This window comes from Labeo rohita, chromosome 10, assembly GCF_022985175.1.
Source record: "Labeo rohita strain BAU-BD-2019 chromosome 10, IGBB_LRoh.1.0, whole genome shotgun sequence".
Classification (NCBI taxonomy): domain Eukaryota; kingdom Metazoa; phylum Chordata; class Actinopteri; order Cypriniformes; family Cyprinidae; genus Labeo; species Labeo rohita.
Window position 1 is genome coordinate 25389428 of NC_066878.1, and position 24639 is coordinate 25414066.

Here is a 24639-nt window from a genome sequence, read left to right on the forward strand (position 1 = left end):
TCTGCAGACAAATATCTGTGGAATTAAATAAACCAGATTCCTTCGGTTGAAAAAGACAGCTGCAGGTTTCTGGGAAATGAAAAAGCATATATTTAGTCAAAGGTACCGAACATACTGTATGCAAGTATGAGAACGCAAACGCTTCTAGCTATACAAGATAAAATACACACAACAAGATTTAGAAGATTAAGATACTGAGTTTGAATTTAAATGAATTGCCTACAACACATTGAAGTTGAATGGGAATGACAGAACAAGACATTTATTGAATTGCACATCTGTCTATCCAACTTTTGTCTGTCTTTCTGTCTATCTATCTATCTATCTATCTATCTGTTCGAGTGACTGTCTATCCAGCTGTCTGTCTGTGTATTCGATTGTCTATCTAATCAACTGTCTATCCATCTATGACTGTCTGTCCGAGTTACTGTCTGACATCTGTCTATGTCTGTCTGTCTGTCTATCTGATTGTCTATCTATCCAACTGTCTATCCTACTATCTTTCTGTCCGAGGAACTGTCTATCCAACATCTGTCTGTCTATCTGACTATTTGTCTGTCTGTCCAACTATCTGTCTATATCCGATTGCATATCTATCCAACTACCTGTCCGACTATCTTTCTGAATATCTACTCGACTGTCCTTCTGTACAACTATCTATGTGACTGTATGTCTGTATGTCTATCTGACTGACTATCCATCTATCTGACTGTCTTTCTGTACAAGTGACTATCTATGCAACTATCTTTCTATCTATGCAACTGTCTGTCTAGCTGACTGTCTATCCAACTATCTGTCTATCTATCCGAATGTCTATCCTACTACCTGTCTGACTGTCTATGTACTCAACTGTCTATCCATCCATCTGACTGTCTTTCTGTACAAGTGACTGTCTGTGCAGCTATTTTTGTCTATGCAACTAAATATCTCTGTCTATCCAACTATCTGTCTGTCTGTCTATCCGATTGTCTATCTATCCAACTGTTTATCTGACTATGTCTGACTGACTATCCATCAAACTGTCTGTCCGACTATCTATCTGACTGTATCTACTTGACTGTCCTTCTGTACAAGTGACTATCTATGCAACTGTCTATGCGACTATATGTCTGTCTATCTCACTGTCTGTCCAACTATCTGTCTATCTGATTGCTTATCTATTGAACTGTCTGTCCGACTATCTGACTGTCTGTCTACTCGACTCTCTATCCATCTGACTCTCCTTCTGTGCAAGTGACTGTCTATCTAGACAACTATCTACACAACTATATGTCTTTGTCTATCAGACTATCCAACTATCTATCTGATTGCTTATCTGTTGAACTGCCTATCTATCTATCTATCTATCTATCTATCTATCTATCTATCTATCTATCTATCTATCTATCTATCTATCCAATTGTCGATCTATCTGACTGTCTATCTACTCTACTGTCTATCCATCTGACTGTCCTTCTGTACAAGTGACTGCCTATATATGCAACTATCTTTCTGTCTGCAGCTGTTTGTGTGTCATCTGATTGTCTTTCTAACTATCTGTCTGTCTGTCTGTCTGTCTATCCGATTGTCTATCTATCCAACTGTCTGACTATCTGACTATCTATCCAACTGACTATCTATAAGACTGTCTGTCTACTTAACTGTCTGTCCATCCACTGACTGTCCTTCTGTACGAGTGACTAAGTATGCATCTATCTATCCGACTATCTGTCAGTCTGTCTTTCTATCCGACTGTCTATCCAACTGTCAGACTGACTGCTGTCTGTCTTTTCAACTGTCTGTCTGTCACCTATATACCTGATTGTCTGTCCATCCGTCTTATTTGTTCATCCATCCACTTTTCTTCATTTAGCAGACTTTTCTATCCAAAGCAACTTTACAAATGAGCTACAATTCATTTTCCAATGTTTTAGTGCACACAGACAAGTTTCAAGTATAAGCTGGATTACTGCACAAGCAAGAGCAGAAGTGCCTTTATTTCATGCCTGGTGGAATATATATTTTTTTTCTTCCATGCACAATCTGCGTTTGATTACAGTCTCTCCATGATGAGTGTCTGGGTCTGTTTCTCTTTAGCTGTCGCGAACAGTAGCTCACAGCCTCGCGGGCAAACACATGTACACGAACAATCTCTATAAAACACCCTCTGATGTGTTTGAGACTCACTCCTTCTCATCTTCTGCTTCCTCTATAGATGACGACTATCTGGGATTGGGCGAACTCCCGGAGACGTTCCCCTCGGACCCGCCCGAGCCGCTCCCGCACTTTCTGATGGAGCCAGAGGAGGCGTACATCGTCAAGAACAAGCCCGTCAACCTGTACTGCAAGGCCACGCCGGCCACGCAGATCTACTTCAAGTGCAACAGCGAATGGGTCCATCAGAAGGAGCACACGGTGGAGGAGCGCGTGGACGAGACATCGGGTTAGTACCGCCATAAGTGTTTGGCGATGGGGTATTAATGATGGTATTATGTTTTTATAAATGATTAAAATATGCTCATATATACATGTAAAAATAATTATATATAACATAATTATTAAAATATTTTATTGTACATCTTATATATAATTTTTAAATAATTTTTTAAAATAATTTAAATAATTTTTTAAATTATTATTTATTTTATTTTTGTTTTAAAAAATGAAGTATAATTTTATGATATATATATAATTAAAATATTATCTAGTAGTGATGATATGCTGCATACAATATATTAATAATGTATAATAAAGTACATATATTATTAATATTTTAATATGTTAAATATGATAATAGAAACATTAATACTTATATTTTTATAATTAAAAATGATATGCTATATGTAATAAGTTTTAAATAATAATGTATATAGAACAATTAATATTGTGTTAAATAATATAGTATTTTTATATTAAAATATTATAATATAAATGTTTATTTTTTATTAAAATTAAATACATTCATTTAATATTTTATTATAATTTTCTCTCTATTTTTAAAAGTTATTATTAAATAAAGTATGCATTTATTTTATATATTTATTATTGAAACATTAAGATGGTGTATATAAAATGTATTTATTTAACAGAATACAGTTGTCAGTCCAGTTTGTGGTGTAAACACATTTCTGTAGTGCCGGGGGTGTTTTGGGATGGGGAAAAAGCAAAGAGAAGAGCACAGAAATATGAATGAGAAAACCTAGCATGCACAGCAGCTCTTGTCCCTCGGGCGGTCGGGTCTTAAAGTCAGAAAATCAAGCAAATGAATAATTCAGAGGAGACTTTTTACGATGCCCCCCACCTTCCTCCAGCCTGTAATGAGAGTGGAATTTCTCAGCCTTGTTAAACTGCGAGGACCGCAAAGAGAAGGCCGTAAACTTGCGATAGAAAGGGTTTGTTTGGGACACGGACATCATTAGGACTCCAGACGGCAGAGGGTTTGATGCCCAGATCTTGTCTGACACACTTCTTTCACACAAACCCTTGGTAACAATCACTCGTGGGACGTGAGGCAGAATGATCTGGAACATGAGAGACGCGTCGGTCCTGAGCGGTTACCGAGCGCTTCAGGAGGTCGCTTTCAACTTCTCTGTCTCGTTTGTATCTCATCTGTTTTTGTTGCTCCCGCTCTGTAGAGTTCAGCGCCTCTCAGCTCATTTTAACATGTTTCGCCCGTTACTTTAGTGCTGCTGTTTCCTGTGATGACGACATTCAGCGAATCAGGAGCCGCTGGCAACTCTACGACTGCACCACTCATTCTCTCTATTCTCTGCATTCATACAGGAAAAAAAAAAAAAATATATATATATATATATATATATTAACATATTTTATTCATTAATTAATTTATTTGTTTAAATGAATAAAGTTGCCAGTAAAAAAAACTTTTTATAAAAATGTGCATACGTTTATGTCTTAAATTAATTACTCATTTATTTATTTTTCTTTTTTTTGCAGAATATAGCTGTCAGTGTAAATACAAATAAATTATAAAATAAATTAAATATATTATCAAACATACAATATATGTGTATATATAAATATATGCTTTTATGATATATTTAAAAGAACCGTGTGTGCATTTATTTATTTATTTATTTATTTATTAATATTTTAAAAATTATGTAGTAATGTTGTGATGAAATGAAACAATATAAATATAATATAGATTTATTTTAATTAATTTTTTTTTAACAGAATAAAATTTTCAGTTTGGATTGTACAGTTCTAAACAAATTAAAAAAAAAAAATATATATATATATATATATATATATATATATATATATATATATATATATATATATATATATATAATATGAAATATTTGTAAAATAACAGTTCTTGTATATTTTAATTATTATATTTTATGTTGTTTAATTTTATAATTTATAAATATATATTTTTTTAATTTATAAATATTATTTACTATTAATTTTAGCATTTATTATTGTTTATTTTATTGTTGTTTATTTAAAAGTTTTCTCATTTATTTATTTTTTATTTATTTATGTATGTATCATTTTTTACAGAATATAGCTGTCAGTGTAAATATAGTAAATACAATTTTTTTTTATAAAATGTCACAATTTTATATTTTAAAATAAATTCAATATGTTTTGAAACACAATATATGTGTATATAAATATATACTTTTATAATATAATTTTAAAGTTTTTATATATATATATATATATATAATACTTTTATAATATATTTTGAAAGTTTTATATATATATATATATAATTTATTTATTTATTTTTTCTTTATTTGTTAAAGTATTTATTTGTTATTTATTAAAAATTAAAATGATGTAGTAATGTTGTGATGAAATGAAAAATAAATAAATATAATATAGATTTATTTTAATTAATTATTTTGAGAATTATAACAGAATACAATTTTCAGTCTGGATTTTCAGTTCTCAACACATTTTTTCTTCATACAGTTTTGCTTAATTTATTTTGAGAGCATTCTATAAGCGAAACTGATGCCGTGACCAATCACAAAATTTGGCACATTAGTTTCGTTGTTCCTGGATTTTAGCCGGACTGAATTAGTAGTTTATTGTGATGTTAACCCGCGTGTGTGAACGCAGGCGTTGTGCTCTGACTCTCGTGCCGCTTTGTGTTTGAATTCTCCGTTTATTGAATCCTGTGGAGGATGTGAGTGATGTTGGGCTGGAAATGAGGTGCTGGACAATGCTGGCGCGCGTGTCCGCGGGGATTTAATATCCAGCCGTTCAATAGGGACGCGGCACTGAACGCCAGAGAGCGAGATTGCTACCTGTGCGCTAGCGGCGACAACTCAATTTCCCTTTTTTGGCAGCTGAATGCAGCCAATCAAAGCGGCCGTGTCGTGTGTAATGGCTCCAGACCCTCGGGGTGTTTGATTCTCTCACACACGCTGACCAGTGCCATTCACTGGAGGAACCCGCTAAAACTTCACGCAGACAATAACGCGCGTCGAGCAGACAATGCAGATTAAATTTAATGGAAATAAAATCTTCATCGGTGTATTGGGGTTTAAGTCTGACGCTCGCGGCAAACTGATTTTCAATCATCCTGTCGACCGTTTTCTTAGCTGTGACATTGACGATGATGAGGTTAACACTGAGTGTCGGTCCTCGTCCCACAATGTCAGACGAGTTTGTGTGCTGAGAGCGCAAATGTGAAACTTCACGAGTCCACGTCTCACAGAGACTTTATCTGAGACTAAATCACTCCAGTGCCAAGATCCACCTCACTCCTGGAAGAGGCCTTCTGTTTTTTGTGATGTCCAGAAATAGTTATGTATGTATTTATGTATTCATTCATTCATTCATTCATTCATTCATTCGTTTATGTATTTATTTATTTGAAAATATAATGTAAAAAAAAATAATATTCCCATATTATTTATTTATTTTTAATATATTTCAATAATAAATATAATTATCATTAATATATTATAATATTATTTGTTTATTTTAGCAAATATTTTAATATTATTTATGATTATTTTTAAATATGTTTTAGTAATAAATAAAATAATCATTAATATATTATAATGTATTTTTGTAATATTATATTAAATTATAAAAAATGTATGTGTATATATAAAGAATAACAATTTAAGAATATATATATATATATATATATATATATATATATATATATATATATATATATATATATATATATATATATATATATATATTATATATATATATATATTATTACTTATTTTTGTAATATTATATTAAATGTTAAAAAAGGTATTTGTGTAAATATATAACGAATAAAGTTTTTATTTATTTATTTATTTTTGGCAAATACAATGTGAAAAGGACTAAAACAATATTTTAATATGTATTATTGTTGATATATTTTAATTAATAAAATAATCATTAAAATATTATTATTCATTTTGGTAACATTCTATTAAATTATAAAAAATAAACTTGTATAAAGAATAAAGATTTAAGAATAAAAACATTATATATTATATATTATAATTTATTAAAAAAAATATAAAAAATGTACTTGAGAATAATGATAATATTTATTTATTTTGGCAAATATAATGTAAAAAAAGTAATATTATTTATGTTTTTTTTTTTGATATATTTTAATAAGTAAATAAAATAGTCATTAATATATTATCATTTATTTTTGTAACATATTAAATGATAAAAAATGAACTTGTGTATATATAAAGAATAAAGATTTAAGAATAAAAAAATAATATATATATATTTTTTTGTAATTTTATATTAAATTGTAAAAAATTTACTTGTGCTTATATATAAAGATATTATTTATTTATTTTTGCAAATATAATGTTAAAAGAAAAAAAAACATTTTAAGATTGTTTATTGTTAATTTTAGATATATTTTAATAAATAAAATAAGCATTCTTATTTTGTGATTTATTTTTGTAATATATTAAATTATAAAAATGTACTTGTGTGTGTATGTACATATATATATATATATATATAAAGAATAAAGATTTAAAAATAAAAAATAAACAATATATGAATATTGTTTTATACTGTTATTGTTTGTTTGTTTTTTAATAAATACGTAATCATGAGTATATTCTAATGTTTTTTTTTTTATAAAATTACAAATTACAGATAAAACCTAAAATAAATTATAAATTATATTTAATTTAATTATATATTCATGGTTATTTAATAATACATTTAATTAATAATTATTGTAATATTCTATATTTGTTCTATAAATACAGATCATTCTACTCTATATACTCTATATGTACTGTTAATATTCTATTATTTAATATTCTTTGTATATAGCAGTAAAAATGAAAGAATATTAATATAATATAAAACAGTAATTAAAAATATTGTAATATTGTTCAATATTAATATTTGTATGTTTATTTTAAGAATAAATAATCGTCAATATATTATAAATGATTGTGTTAATATTATATATAGAAGCATTTTATATCAATATATAATAAATAATTATGTATTGTGTTAATATAATGTGTATACGTAAACTGTAATATTTCTAGTGTCTATTGTTTATCGTAAAATAATTTAGTAATGCTGAAATGACTGACTTCATCTTAAACATCTGAGAGTTTTAATGAAAAAAAGTCAAAAGTGCAACTCTACTTTCAGTGATATTAGTGTGCTGTATTTGGTCATAAAGTGCAGGACTGATGCTGATGTTGTGCCGTTGTGTTATTGTGAACAGAGCCGTACTGTTGTGTGGCTCTCGCTCCTCTCCTCTCTAATTTCCCCCGATTGACAGAAAGGAACCGCAGATAGAGGCTGCTCGGGCTGGTCAATAGCTATTTGAGCTGACGGAAACTTGATCTGATGGTCACAATCTCTCTCTCTCTCTCTCTCTCTCAGTGTGGTGTTATGTCTCTCTCTCGCTCTGGGTTTCTTTGTGCGTTTGGTCAGAGAGGCAGATTAACAGACATTTTATGGCGAGCCGAAGCAGAGCCGGGCAGTTATCAGTGCCAGCCGTGCGGCTCCAGCCTGCTGTCCCCAAAATAAATAAAGAAAGAGTTGGCTTACTGCGGAGGCCGAGCAGCAGATCATTAGCTCGCTGCAAATGGATTTCTCTGGAAGCCAATGGAGTCGCTTTGAGGAGAAACACCTACTCAAATGTTCTCCTATTGATCCGGCCTCTTAAACACTCATCCGCGCCTCACAACTCGCATTACCGACGGGCCGTTCGGGATCGCGCCTATTTATAGCGACGGCCGCCTTCGTCTGAGCGATTTGGCTGGGTGTCGGCCGGCTTTCGTTCGGATGCCGTGAGCTATGGCACTTAGGACTGACACAAGATGGATGGCGGTCGATTTGCTTCTTCCGAGCCGCGTGTTTTTCGCCCGCCGTGTTTAATTATGTCGCTTGCCACACGGAACGGCCACCAGGAGTAAATAGGAACGCTTCGATTTCAGGCTTTTGCCAATAGCATCAGTCTCATCGTCAACTGCAGCATTGTGTGAATGTCTAAGCCAGAAAGTGCTGCCCAGTTAAATAAAGAATTAGTATTAAATAAATAAATATGAATACTAAATAAATAAAAGATAAATATTAAATAAAAATAAAATAAATGTAAACACAGTTGTATTCCTTTTTATATATAAAAATAGTAATGTTTTCTATTAATAACTGTAGTAATATATATATATATATATATATATATATATATATTCACATCTTTTATTTATGTATTTATTTAACAGAATAAAGTTGCCAGTAAATACAACTTTATATAAAAATGTGCCTTAACTTAACTTTTTATAAAAATGTATCTTAAAATAAATAATTCATCAAATAGACAATATGAAATAATTTTAAATAACATTTCTTTTTTATTTTTGTTTAATTTTATAATTTATATATATTATTTATATATATATATATTATATATATATATATATATATATATATATATATATATATATATATATTAATATATGTATATATTTATATTAATATACTAATAATTGTAGTATTTATTATTGTTGTTTATTTAGTTTATTTATGTACTTGTTACTATTAATATGTAACATTACATTTTTCGTATTTATTTATTTATCTATTTATATCTTATAAAAAAATTAAAAAATAAAATAATAAATTGTAAAGCAAAATACTTACATAAAATATTTTAAAACCTAAAATAAAAATGTAAAACAAAGTATTTTATTATTTAATATTTAGAGTTTTAATTTTTTAAAATGAATTATAAAAATGAATTATAATATTATATAAATATTTTATTTAATATTTTGATATTAATTATAATACGATATTAAATTACTATATATATATATATATATATATATATATATATATATATATATAAATATATATATATATATATATATATATATATATATATATATATATATATATATATATATATATATATATATATAATTTCAGATTAGTGTTCAATATATTAATCTTTTCTATTAGTTATATTAATTAATTATTAATATTTTATTAATAATTTTTAAAATGGAACATGACATTTTATTTATTATTTATATTTGTATGTTTTTTTGTCTTATTATAATATTAAATTAAATGCATCATATAATAATGAATTATAATATGATATTAAATTATATATATATATATATATATATATATATATATAGTTAAGATTTAAATAATATTTAACTACTTTATAATATTTATGGTTTTATTTCGTAGTAAAATAATCATTAATATAAGTATAATTAGTATTCTATTATTCTATTATTAAAATGTAATTTATATATATATATATATATATATATATATATATATATATATAGTATATATAGTCTGTTGTTTAGAATGTAAATTTGTAAAGTGATTTTAAAAAAACAGAACTTGCTCATTTCATCTTTAACATCTGACAGTTTGATTTAAAAAATAAATAAATAAAAATAAAATAAAATAAATAAAAAATCAAGAACCTGCTTTAATTATGGCACTTTCCAGATGAAGCAGCCACCAGGAATGACTAGAAACACTTTGATTTCATGCTTTTACCATCATCGTTGATCTCAAGTGTCTGTCGCTGCACGTAAACAGATGAGGAGAGTAACAGAGGTCAGGTGAGGAGCGTCTGAGCGTCCCATCACTGCCGTTAATCTCCAGAGCCATTGATCCTTACGCAGCTGTAAGTTAATTATATGGCGCTACAGCCGTGTAACGCACACCACAGACCTGAGCGATGACGAGGAGCGCCTCGGCCTGATCCAGCTGTCCATCTCCAGCAGATCAATAGAGAAGAACCCAGAGCCCACGATGATGATGATGATGATGAGGATCCACACATCAATAATGCATCGTGTCAAACAGAGGAGACTAAAGATCACACATAATGTATGACAGGCAGGAAAATTATTTCATCATCAATTGTCCAGTAATAAGAGTGTGGTGTAAAGGAGTCACCGGCTGCGTAATGCCAGGATTTGAGGTCATCGGTCAGCCGGATGCTCGATTGCTGCTCGTAAAGCCGGTATTTATTGCTGTTTCTTAGGGCACTGTTTTCAGTTTACTAGCCAATAATTTTTTTTTTTATGTCATTTTTATGTGAAGATTGAGAATCAGTGTGATAGCTGATATATAAAGTTGAATTGATATATTTAATAAAATAATGTAGATATTTTTCTTAATTTATAATTTATATTTAAAATGTGTGTGTGTGTGTGTGTGTGTGTGTGTGTGTGTGTGTGTGTATATATATATATATATATATATATATATATATATATGTATATATATATATATATATGTATATGTATTTTTTTTTTTTAATTCAGTATTGTATAATTATTTAAGTTATTTTTAATATAGTAGGTTTATAGTTATATTAATTTAACTGTTACAATTTTTTTAAACGAGTATTTTTTTATTTGTAATTACCTTTTATACTAATTTATTTATTTTTCACAGATATGAATTATAAGATTATATTTATTGAACATTTTAAATAATAACTTATATAAAACCTTGTGTATGTATTATTGTATACATTTTCGTTTATTTTTAGAACAATAATCATTTTTTATATATTCATAAAATTTTATTAAAATAAAAAAAACATAAAAAAATAAATAAAATATACTTAATTTATTTATAAATGTTTATTTATGTATTTATAAATATATGATTTATAATAAAACTTTTACTATAGATAGATATAATTAGATATAAATAGTTTTAGATATAATTGTATGATTTGTATTTTAAATTGCATATATAAATTTAGCTTAAATTTGTTAATTATTGTAGGATTCCTTCATGTAATTTTTTTTTTTAAGTGAAATCTGGCATCAGATTCCTATAATACACAGTGTAAAAAATGTTTGAAATTATTAAAAAAAAAAAAACTAAAAATTGTAAAAGTTTTGACTTTTTTTTTTTTATTGTAAAATATTATTTATGCTGTAACGTTCTAATATTGTTATTTATTATTTGGCCTATTCAAAACAATGATTTTTTTAAAACTAAAGTAGATTTTTAATATATAAATAATTTTATTAAAATAAAGATATATATGTATTTTTTTTATGAAGATTACTTACTTTATTTATAAATACTTGTATATCTATATATATTTATTTATAAATATGTAATTTATGGTAAAACTTATATATAAATATATTGTATTTAATAAACATTTAATTTTTTGATTTTATTATTTATATTATTTAAAAAATGTTAAAACTTTAAAACCCATAATATTTTTTTATATATTAATACAATTTTATAAAAAAAAAAAAAAAATATATATATATATATATATATATATATGTATTTATAAATATATGTATTTATTTATAAATCTATAAATGATGGTAAAAAATTATAAACCTATTTTATTTAATAAACATTGTAAAATTTAAGTATAAAATTATATTTTATTTATTTTTTATCTAATTTTATTGTTTATATTTTAAATGTATATTAATTTTACTTACATTTATTAATTCATCTAGAATTCCTTCACCTAGAAATGTTTTATTCTTTTTCTTTTTTTTTAATAAATAACTCAATTTGGGCATCAAATTCCTATAATATAGGATACAGTAATTATTTTAAAATATTACAACGTTTAAAAGTTTTGACTTTTATCTATTTATTTTTTTGTATTTTAAATTATTATTTATGCTATAATATTATATTATTATTTATCATTTACCCTAATAAAAACAATGATTTATTAAAAAACTGTACAGTAATGTGTGTGTATTTCTCCAGCGTCACACAGGCTTTAATTATTGAAGCTGGTAGCGGCTCATAAACAGGGTCAATTGTGCTGCGGTCAGTGAGCAGTGATGCTGGACGGAGGAGCCGTTCCCACGGGCAAAGCGCTTCACGTCTCTCTCGTCATGTGATTTCATTTCCGGGCCAGACTTTGAAACGTCGCCCTCTTTTGTGTCGTCCGTGAGCGTCTGAAATGAGAGTTTGCGAGTTGTTGAACGACGGCCTCGGGAACAATTCGGTTGCAGATGAACGGCGTGTTTCCCATAAAGCCGTTCTGCATTGCAGCTTCCAATCTAATGCGGTTTTGATGTAAATATAACGCCAAGTTGGAGTCGTTGTCAGTTTTGGAGGACAACAAGAACGTGTGAGAAACGTGAGCTCGCGAGCGAACCGCATTCAGCGCGTTAGAAATGTCGTTTCGGTGCCAGTGCTAGATTCCTAATCCTAACTCTTCCTGTGCTGGAGAGACAATACAGGCCTGTTTGTGCTCATTTCTACATGGTTTCTGATAGCATTTGTGCTGTACAATAACTGCTGCATTGTTTCCCTTCAGGATTTACAACAAAACATCAACATCAGACAGAGTTTGCAACTCATTTCACTTCTGTAATGCGACGTGTCTCTGAGTGAAACACGACACTGAGCTGTATGTACACGATATTGATTCGATTGGATGGTGGAAAGTGAGCGTTTCATAGCCAGACCTTTTATAGCATAGATAGAAAGTCAGATAGAAAGGAAAGTTATTTCAGTGATGGATCAATTTCTTGCATTTGTTGAGAGATTATGAAAGCATTTTTTTTTTTTTTTTTTTTTTTTTTTACTTCAGAATAACATGAAATGTATGTCCTTCAGTCTAAAGGGATTTATTTTTTAAACCAATTTTCAAATTATTTCATCATTATTTTCATAAAATAAAATTATTTATAATCAAACAACTTTACAAATTAATTTTATACATTTTTATGTATATTTTATTGATAGATTTATATTGTCATTTAATTTTTTATATTTTTAATATTATTAAATAATTTATTATGCTATAATAGCATGGAAGTTGAATGTCTTGTAATGTTAAACTGCATTTATTTCAAGCAATTTTGTTTTTAAAAGATTTATTTATATAGTTTATTATTATTATTTTGATTATTTTGTTATTTTAATATTTTTAAAATATAATTTTTTACAATTATTTATTATACTGCAATAACATGAGTGACGTCCTAGAGTATGATGTGCAAAACTTCTATTAAATACTTTTTTTTTATAACTATTTTAAAAATGTTTTTTAGAATTATAAAAATAATTATACATTTATAAAAATTATAAAAATTATTTTCTCATTATTTATGGTTAATGTTTTTTTATATTTTTACTTTTTTATATAATTATTTATATTTAGTTACTATATCTAAATTACATTTACACTAATTTAGTATTTAGTAATATATATATATATATATATATATATATATATATATATGTGTGTGTGTGTATATATATATGTATATGTGTATATATATATATATATATATATATATGTATATGTATATTACTAAATATATATATATGTATGTATATATAATGTGTATATATGTATATGTGTGTGTATATGTATATGTGTGTGTATATATCAAATATTTTTCAATAATTTGTTGTACTATAAAATTGTCTTGTGACATTACAATATATTTATTTTAAACAATTTTATTTTTACAATTATTATTTATATAGTTTTTATATAATTTTTTTTACAATTATTTTGATTATTTCGTTATTTGTATATTTTTTTTAATATATATTTTATTATTATTTATTATTCTGCAATAACATGAATTATGTAAATATGTTTTAAGGATTTTTAAAATAATTATACTTTTTGTTAAATAATTCTAAAAAAAATTTCATTCTTTATGCTTAATGTTTTTTTTTAGATTTTTATATAATAGAATATAAAAAAATATTTTTTATTTTTTGTACTATAATAGAATGGAAATTATGTATTGCAGTATGACATGTTAAGATACATTTATTTAGAACAATTTATTTTGTATAGTTTTTATTATTTTATAAATAATTTGTGGAATTTTTTTTTATTATTCATAATTTATTTTTTATTTTTTTTATTATTTTTTAAAATATTATTTAAATGTGTAATTTAATGTAAATGTCAAATATTTCGCATTTGTAAATATCAAATAATTTACAGATGTATTTTTTAGAATAATTATTTGATTTATTTATATATATATATATATATATAATTTTTTTTTTTTCTGATTATTTATGGTTAATGTTTTTTGTATTTTTTATTTATTTTTTTAAAATAATTGTTTATATTTAGATACCATATCTAAATTATATTTCACTAATTTAGAGATTGTGTGTAGGGCATAAAATATTAAATTTGTAAATAATTTGAATTTATAATAATACTAATTTATGTTTTTTTTGTACATTTGTATGATTTGTTTATAATTTATTATTATTTATATTACACTTTCCCGCTTCGCATTTAATTCTTGGTGATTAAAAAAAGCCATCTTTGTATACAATATGTGCATTTTGCATGTCTGAAAAAGTCCTAAAAAAAAGTCCAACGCACGTGTGATTTTAAATGTCTGCAGATGAAGCAACAAGCAGTTAGTATGTAGGAGAAGCTGGAGGAGAGCAGAACAGCACATTAGCATAGAGGATTACTGCAGCTTTACGAGTCGGGCTGGAGCCGCTGGCCGCGCAACCCAATCACAACCTGTGCCCAAAAACCACCTCTGGGGCCCGTTGGGCTCCGACACACACATACACACGCCGCGAGGAGCCATTCCAGCGTCTGCGAGCGAGCAAAACGACAGCTGCGGCGACGTCTCCTCTTACGCGCTCATCGCAGAACGATACGTAATGTTTCTGATCGGATTAGCCGAGCCTCTCCATCCCCCCGTAAATGATCAAATATACGGCCGGAGGCGTAAAATATAGGCCCGCGGCGTTCGGGAGGCGTCGCCGAAGGCCGCTGCCGTGGCCGCGTTCATTTGTTTAGCGTCCAGCGGCCAGATGAACAATAATCAGAGGAGTTTAGCAAGCAGGATCCGGGCCGGCGTGACGCTCCAAATGCGGCTAGAAAGAGTCCAAACAGCTCAATCATCCTGGCAGTCCATCTGCGCCCAACACAACCGTGTTTGATCACGCTCATATGATGATCTCTACACGTCAGTGTCATGTGCGTGTTTATGAGTGCCACAAAACAGCTTTCTTTACAGTAAGTAAAGTATGAAGGATGATAGATTTCAGCAGAGACAGTATGAGAACGGAGGAATATGATTCATGGTTCGACGTGAAGCATCAGCTGATCTTTATGAGATGAAAAATGAGCTGAGGATCCATGCGTTACACTGATTTTACCACTATTACGGGCTATTTTTAGAAAGTGCTCGAGGCAGATGTGTGGTCAGATCAGCACTGGTTTTATAAAATACTGTCAAAGAAAGTTCTGATACTGAAACATCATCTTGACATCAAGTTTTGGAGATTTCAGCTGTGCTGTACATTATAACCAACATCTTGTACGGCCTAGAAAGAAAGTCAGATGGTTAGAAAGAAAAAGCAATTTCAGTGATGGAGAAATTATAAAAGCATTTTTTGCTTTGAAATAACATTAAAGTTCATGTTAAACTTTATTGTTGAACATGGTTTTTCTTTTAGAATTATTATTTGTTGTAATTATTAAAAAAATTGAAAACAATAATAATAAAAAAAAAAAAGATGATATATTTAAAAAAAAAAAAAAAAAAAAATATATATATATATATATATATATATATATATATATATATATGAAATATTTTATATTTAATAGGAATTAAATATTAATATTTTATTTTTATTTTTATAATATTCTAATTCTGTTGAACTCTATTTTGAACATTTCTTATTCGTTTATAATTATTATTTCTTGTAATTATTTTAATATATAAAATAATAACGTAATTAAAAATTATATTTTAAAACAAATTACAAATGTTAGTTAGATGTTAATAAGAATGATATATTCAATATTCATATTTTATTTTTATATATATATTCATAATAATATTGTAATTAATCCAGTACTTAAGGTACGGCGTGACGTTGAAATCTATTTTGAACATACTTATTTTGTAATTATTATTTCTTGTAATTATTTTTAATATATAAATATATAAAATAATAAATATATAAAATAATTACAAATATTAGTAATATTTAATATAAATAATATATTAAATATTATTAAGATTTTATTTGATATATTTTTAGTAATAGTCTAATAAATGCAGTTAGATTCTGCAGTGTGACATGTTGAACTCTATTTTGAACATAATTTTATTTTCTAATAATTATTATTTCTTGTAATTATTTTTGACAATAATTAATGATATATAATTTTTTTTTATGATAATATACTAGTTAATGCAATACATAAATTACGTTCTGCAGCATGAGATGTTGAACTTTAATGTTTATTCTTTTCTAATAATTATTCTTGTAATTATTTTTAATATATAAAATAATAATACAAAGTAATGATATAAAAGTATTTGTATATATATATATGTGTGTGTGTGTGTGTGTTTTGCAGTTGGGTTATTTTGATTAAGTAAAAAAAATACAGCTAACTAACACAGTAAAACACAATAAAAACATGATGTTTGAAAATGTAAAAAACAGAAGCTAAAGAGTCGTGCATTACTCTAAATTTATATGATTGTATACATACAATTTTAAGCTGAACTCCGTCTATTTTAAACATAATTCTGTTTAATAATAATATTAATAATAATAATAAAATAATTCTTGTAAATATATATTTTTTTTATATTTCTACTTGTTATTTAGATCATTTTTATGAGCTACACAGCCATGCATTACACTGATTTGACCACAGTTATATAGATACAACATGAAGCAGACATGCTGTAAAATCACTAACGCACAGCTTTTTATAAAACGGCTGCAAAACAAGTTTAGTTATTGACACATGCAAACCTGACGGGCAGTCTTGAAGATTCAGTGGTTTCTGTTTAAGTGGATGGAGCTGAAATAACTGCCTGAGGGCTTTACAACTACCAGCTCGTTTTAGAAAACGCATGGATTACAGTTGGAGGTCACGCGTGTGAGCTGTTTGACTGCACATCCTCATGCATGTGTGTGTGTTTGCCAGTGGTGGGCAGTAACGAAGTAGTTGTAATTCGTTACTGTACTTAAGTAAATTTTTCAAGTATCTGTACTTTACTGGAGTAGTTTTATTTTGAGTAACTTTCACTTTTACTTCATTACATTCCAAAGCGTAAGATCGTACTTTTTACTTCACTACATTTCATAAACATATCGTTACCTCTTATAATATATCACGTGCTCTGAGACGCACAAGCGGTGTCTGATTAATGAACAAACTGATTCTTTTCAATGAAGCTGTTAATCTGATTCGCCAATCGCACCAAACGATTCATTCACGATTGGAATGATCCGATTGCAGCTGTTCTCGAGTCGACAACCCATTGATTCAAATGATCCGTTTAGAGCGAGTCTCCAGTCAAATGAATTCACAAGTAAGAACCGGGAGATCTTGTGCGCGCGACTGATGCTGCGAAAAGTAAGTTACTAATGTCGAATTTTAGGATTAATTATTATAACTGAAATCATATTTAGGTCAAAGCTGTCCCTTGTTTGTGAATTACATCTGCTGTAAAAGGTGATCTGTTTAAGCGCACTGAAATGCTTGAATTCGAAAACGAAAAATTTAAATAACAGCTTAAATAAAATAACTCATGCACGTTCATATTCCTCGCTGATGTAACGTTAGCAGTTTTATTAAAATGCTACGCATGTAGCGCTACGTGACGTCTGTTTTTATATTGTTTAGCAACAGTATACATTTTTTTTATTGTTTGGATCAGCTGGAGTAGACAGATATGAATGTTTATTCAACCATGCTGAAAATAAGTAAATATTGTTAGCTGATGCTAACTGTCTAGCTGCTTGCTGGTGCTAAGTTGAGATATTTTTTTAAATATAAAGTCCAAATATTTTTATTCAACAACCTAGATAGATTACATCCGAGGGAAAAAGAAAGGGTGTCATGCTCAGATCATGGTAACTACAGAGTGATGCCCTCTGGGGACATTTGTCCAGGGGTGTTTTTACATGGACAATATTTGAAAGGAAAAAATCATTATGATAATATAATATATCTTCCTTAAAATGTTCTTGTTAACTTCAGTCCTTATTCTCAAGTCATATATAACTGTGATGTTATGCAAAACAAGCTTTACTTGTTCACACTTTTTCTTACTGTTGAAAATATGATGGTCAAATCTGTTTTCTCTCAGGTACATTGCTGTGTAAGCTTCACATTGAATATTACTACATCACTCTCGTCAACATAGTCCATATCAACAACAGTAGGATTATAAAAAATATGTGCTGCCTAATAAAATTGCAAAATAAATCTATCAGTACTTTTTTACTTAAGTACATAAAAAATCAGGTACTTTTGTACTTTCACTCGAGTAAAATTGAAAGAGGAGCACTTTTACTTTTACTGGAGTAATATTTTATTATACGTATCTGTACTTTTACTCGAGTACTCAAATTGTGTACTTCGTCCACCACTGGTGTTTGTGTGCAGGTCTGGTGGTGCGGGAGGCCAGTATCGAGATCACCCGTCAGCAGGTGGAGGAGCTCTTCGGTCTGGAGGATTTCTGGTGTCAGTGTGTGGCCTGGAGCTCGGCAGGAACCACCAAGAGCCGTAAGGCCCACGTCCGCATCGCCTGTGAGTACAAACACGCTACATTACATGCCTTTAACAGGAGCTGAGACGATAGTGGAAGTGTGTGTTGTGTTTACATTCTTGTGGTGGTTGTCCTCATTTAGCGTTGCTAACAAAAGCAGCATCCTTAATCGCACCAATCACAGCGCTCGTGTTTATAAACAGCCGCTGACCTCACTCCATCCAACAGTTCATGCGCACGCCACCCTTTTCCTAAAAAAGTTCATATCCACAGACAGAATTCAGGCTTGATGTCACAAGTCCAGATGCTTTTACAAACCCATCTCACATAATACAGTGATTTATTGGTGAGAACTTACCTTTCCAGTCTGTGTTTGTCGGTTTCCAGCAGAGAGCCGTGATCAAACAGGTTGTTTTGTTCAGCATGAGGAGACGCTGCGAGCGGATGCTGTTGTACCGACACGTCGCTCTTTCTTAGTGTTGATGGAGGAGCTCTTCGGTGTGAATGAGAGACTCGTCCGCTGTGTGAAATGAGTCGGTCACGCTACATACACTGAACACGCCACTTAAGCATGATCGCACCTACCGGCCGTGTGTGCGTGTTCTGCTCTTTAATGCGGGACAGACTCTACTAATGCATCTAATGATTTATTCACACACACTCTTTGTTGCTCATATTTGTCTGAAATAGTTTAACATGCCTAAAATCACTTGACCGCCACTTAAGAATGTGACCTAACCAGAAATGATGCAATAAAGTGTAAAAAAAAAAAAAATCTTCACCAGCCTTGACTTACAATAGGAATCTCATTCAAAATTACACATTTTTGCAGCTCTTTTTAAATGAAATAAATGTTATTTAATTTAAATTTAAAATGTAATTTAAATTTAAATCTAAAATGTAATTTTAATTTAATTTAAATTTAATTATTTTTATTCGCATAATATAATATAATTATTATTATATCTTTGTTGCTCATATTTGTCTGAAATAATTTAACATGCTTAATCACTTGACCGCCACTTAAGAATGTGACCTAACCAGAAATTATGCAATAAAGTGTAAAAAAAAAATAAATAAATAAATAAATAAATAAATAATAAAAATTATCCTCACCAGCCTTGACCTACAATAGAAATCTCATTCAAAAGCACACATTTTGGCAGCTTTTTTTAAATTTAAATACATGTGTTTAATTTAACTTTCAATTTAAAATGTAATTTAAATTTTATTCTTTTTATTCACACACACTCTTTGTTGCTCATATTTGTCTGAAATAATTTAACATGCTTAAAATCACTCGACCACCACTTAAGAATGTGACCTAACCAGAAATGATGCAATAAAGTGTTAATAAATAAATAAATAAATAAATAAATTTTAAATGTAATTTATTCCTGTGATTAAATCTACATTTTCAGTATCATTACTCCGGTCTGTAGTGTCACATGATCCTTCATAAATCATTCTAATATGCTGATTTGCTGCTTAAGAAAGATTATTATTGTTATTATTATTATTATTATGATTATTATCAATATTTAAAACAGTTGAATGCATTTTTTTCAGGATTCTTTGATGAATAGAAAGATCCAAAGATCAGCATTTATCTGAAATGAAAAGCTTTTGTAACATTATACACTATAGCAATCAAAAGCAGTCAGTGTCAGTGTAATTTTTTTGTTTTTTTTGGAAAGAAATTAAACAAATTAATACTTTTATTTAGCAAGGATGCTTTAAATTGATCAAAAGTGATGATAAAGATATTTATAATGTTACAGAAGATTTCTATTTCAGATAAATGCTGTTCTTCTGAACTTCCATTTCATCTAAAAAACCTAAAAACAAAATTAAATCAGCTGTTTTCAACATAATAATAATGAAAATAATAATAGTAATAATAGTAAATGTTTTTTGAGCAGCAAATCAGAATATTAAAATGATTTCCGAAGGATCATGTGACTGGAGTAATGATGCTAAAAATTCATCTTGAAATCAAAGGAATAAATTACATTTTTAAATATATTAAAATATAAAACCGTTCTTATAAATAGTAAAAATATTTATAAATATATAAAAAATATATAAAAGAAAATTTGTATATATTAAAAAAAAAAAAAACATTTAGATCAAATGGCTAAAATTAATTTTCTCAGAACTAATGCCAATTTTGTTTGCACATTTTTGTTGACCGTAAAAAATATGTCATTATATATAATTCATTTATACATATCTGATTTATAGACTGACTGGTTTGAATCAAACTGATTCAATACTGATTGATACATTTAAAGAATCTGTTTATGAATCTGAGTCATCTGTTTATGAATCACACTGTTCTGATCTGAACGCAGTGATTTCTTGTCTGTTTAATGATTTGTATTTGCTTTAGTTTCAACAGCAGTACAGGAAACGCTTTGTACAGTATTTGTTTTCTCAGTGAAAAACTCCAGCTGGCACCTGGTTAGGGCACTTAATTCCTCCTCCTCATTGACCTGTTGATCTCCTCACTGGTTTTAGTTACAGTCTGTCTCTAACACAAACTCGTCTGGTGTCGTGGGTCAGTCGAGCTGGTCTCAGGTCAGTGTTAACGCAGCACGTTCTGCTCTAATGCTCGTAACCCTTGATTCAAATCTAAACGAGTCTGTATTCAAATATCCTGGCTTTGCTCCGCTGACCGGCGTCTCTCTCTCTCTCTCCAGAGGCTAATGGAAACAGCAGCGATCATTTACCCTTTTTCAGCGTCCCGTCTGTGACAGATGTTTTAATCAGGGCCTGAGTAACACTCCAGAGCGATAAATAAGCAGCGTTTTGTTGTTGCGGATCGCTGATCAATGGAAACGCCATAAAGTTCAGGAGCTGTAGAAGGCCCGCGCTCTCATTGAGGATATTAATCGCGAGCGTGATTTGTGAGCGTGTCACGTCGGGCACTTCCAGCGTGAGTTATGAGGGGACGAGCTTCGATCCGCACGCAGATGCTGTTTAACACGGACTCACACACGGCAGTGATTTACCTCAACTAGACACTTGACAGAGACCGAGAGACACTCACTGTAACACACTACTGTACTGCTCATACTTGTGCTGCTGTGTGTTTACTGTCACTATGTATATATATATATATATATATATATGGAATACCTGACGGAAATATTGCATTTGGCAAAATGTTCAGTATGCAGCTAGAGCACACTGTGTGAAATACTGTATCCCACAATGAAATGCACTTAACTTCACCTTCCAAATTACAGTGTGATGAGAATAAACCGGAAGCGATAACAACCTTTATATATCTCTTTACTGGATCAGACTGCCAGATGATAAAACATTTGTTTTTAAATGCAATTTATGATTTATTTATTTACTTAAGATGATAGATAGTTCTTGGTTATTGTGTTGGATTATATATTTTATAGTATTATGTTACTATATATACATAAAATTTAAAAGAAAACAAAAGTATTTTTATTTTTTAAATACATTTTTAAATATATATTGCTTAAACATAGTATTTTTAATATTTATATAATTTAATATTTATTTCTATATATATATATATATATACACACACACACAAACACATACACATACAAAAACAAAACTTGGGTATCTTTCATTTTAAAATATATTTTTAAATATGTCGTTTGAAAATAGTATTTTTAATATTTAAAAAATATTATGTTTTTAAAGTATTTAATAGATTTCATTTTTCTACAATATACATAACACTTAAAAGAACAAAAATATTTTTAAAATATATTTTTAAATGTGTGTTGCTTATTATATATTATTATTTAAAATTTTACAAGTATTTAAAAAGTTTAAGTATTTACTAGATTTTATTTTACTGCAATGCATAAAACTTAACTATTTTTATTTTTATTTTTAAAATGTATTTTTAAATATATGTTGTTTAAAGAGTATTTTTAATATTTAAAAAAATATTATGTTTTTAGTATTTGAGAGTGTGTACATGTATGTGTATACATTATATATGTTATTCTTTTTAAATAGTTTTTAAATATATTGCATAAAAATTTTATTTTTAATATTTAAAAAATAATATTGTTTTTAAAGTAGTTTTTTTTATTATTGTATATTCACAGACATAAAATTTAAGTAATTTTATTTTTTAAAATATATTTTTATATATATGTTGTTTAATGTATTTTTAATATTAAATAATATTGTTTTTAAAGTATTTACTATTATATTTTACTACAATATATACATAAAACTTAAAAGATTTTTGCATATATTTTTAATATATGTTGCTTAAAATAGTATTTTTAATATTTAATATTTTATTACATTTTTAAAGAATTTACTATATTTTATTTTACTACAATATATACATAAAACTTAAAAGTATGTTTTATTTTTGAAAATAATATTTGTGTGTATATATGTGTGTGTGTGTGTGTGTGTATATATATATATATATATATATATAATTATTTTAAAAGATTTAAGAATAGTTAAGTATTTTAATACATTAAAAACTTAAATATTATTTTATACATTTAGTTATTTTTATTATTTTTATGTTACAAATAGCTGTGAAATATGGTGCATTATGTAGTACACAGTTTGCGGTTTTGTTTTTCAAACAAGCTATGCTCAAAACAGCATACTACGTACCATTTTTGCAAAATATTGAGGTATCAGGAATTGTAGTATGCTATTTTAATCACTGCAGTCTTTCAGAAGGGAATACTAGCTTACTGTTTACCAAATACTTCACAGTATGTTCTGTATACTGCCTACTGTACTATTATTTTACAGTTATGTACTATTATGCATTCCCTGATGAATGCTTCAAGCATTGTCACATACGATTGCATGTTTAATTCAGTGAGAGGCTTCCAGATAAAATTATTTTTTGCATAGTCTGTCATAGCCTGATCAAATAATAAATCATAACAATCACAGTAGACTGGAAGTAGGTTGAGTGCAGTGCATTGCATTATGGGATACAATATGTTCCATGCAGTGTGCAGTTTTAGTAGGTCATCTGTATATTTCATGCATGTAGGAAATTTGCATATTATACACAGTATACTATACACTTCAGCAATCATAGGCATAGTATGCTAGTATGCTGTTCCAGTCTCAGTGTGTACTTAAGGTTGTTTTGTGGGTTTAAACACTGATCTGGAAGCAAACTCAGCGATTACAGCTCAAATCAAATGCCAGATCCCTTCACTGGCGTTAATGAGAGCAGCATCAGCACGGCTGACGAGAGACCAGAGACTTCAAGTATGTAAATGGCCCGTAATTCACTAACCTGTGTAATTTAGCACAAGTAGCCGAACACATGCACTTAGCGTAATTGTTTTCACATGCGTCCACGTGTGCGGCAGAGGAGGCTCATGGGAGCGCAGCCGTGGCCGCGGGCGTCGGAGCCGCCGAACGCGAGTGCGGTCAGGGGTTCAGAGCGGATCTGCTCGCTGCGTTTGGCTGAGAAGAGCCGTCGTCGTCGCGGCCAACGCAAGCTGTGATATTCCCCCCGAAGCCTTTCTCCTGTCCAAAGCCAACAGGAGACGCTTTGTTGTGTGTTTCTCACATCGCCACTAAACGCATCTCATACGCTGGCACATCTCAAAGCAAACGCCGCTTTTTAGAGAGGAAATCTGTGTTTCATTTCTCT

General features: G+C 28.8%; 1 protein-coding gene across 2 annotated transcripts in view; it reads left to right on the forward strand.

The window, feature by feature from the left end:
• Positions 1–24639, forward strand: part of unc5cb (unc-5 netrin receptor Cb) — a 245875-nt gene that overhangs the window by 112685 nt on the left and 108551 nt on the right. For both annotated transcript variants that reach the window (XM_051121277.1, XM_051121278.1), the window contains exons 2-3: positions 2195–2422; positions 18887–19030. In XM_051121277.1, coding sequence (XP_050977234.1) covers positions 2195–2422; positions 18887–19030 — 372 coding nt within the window. The remainder of the gene's footprint in view (positions 1–2194; positions 2423–18886; positions 19031–24639) is intronic.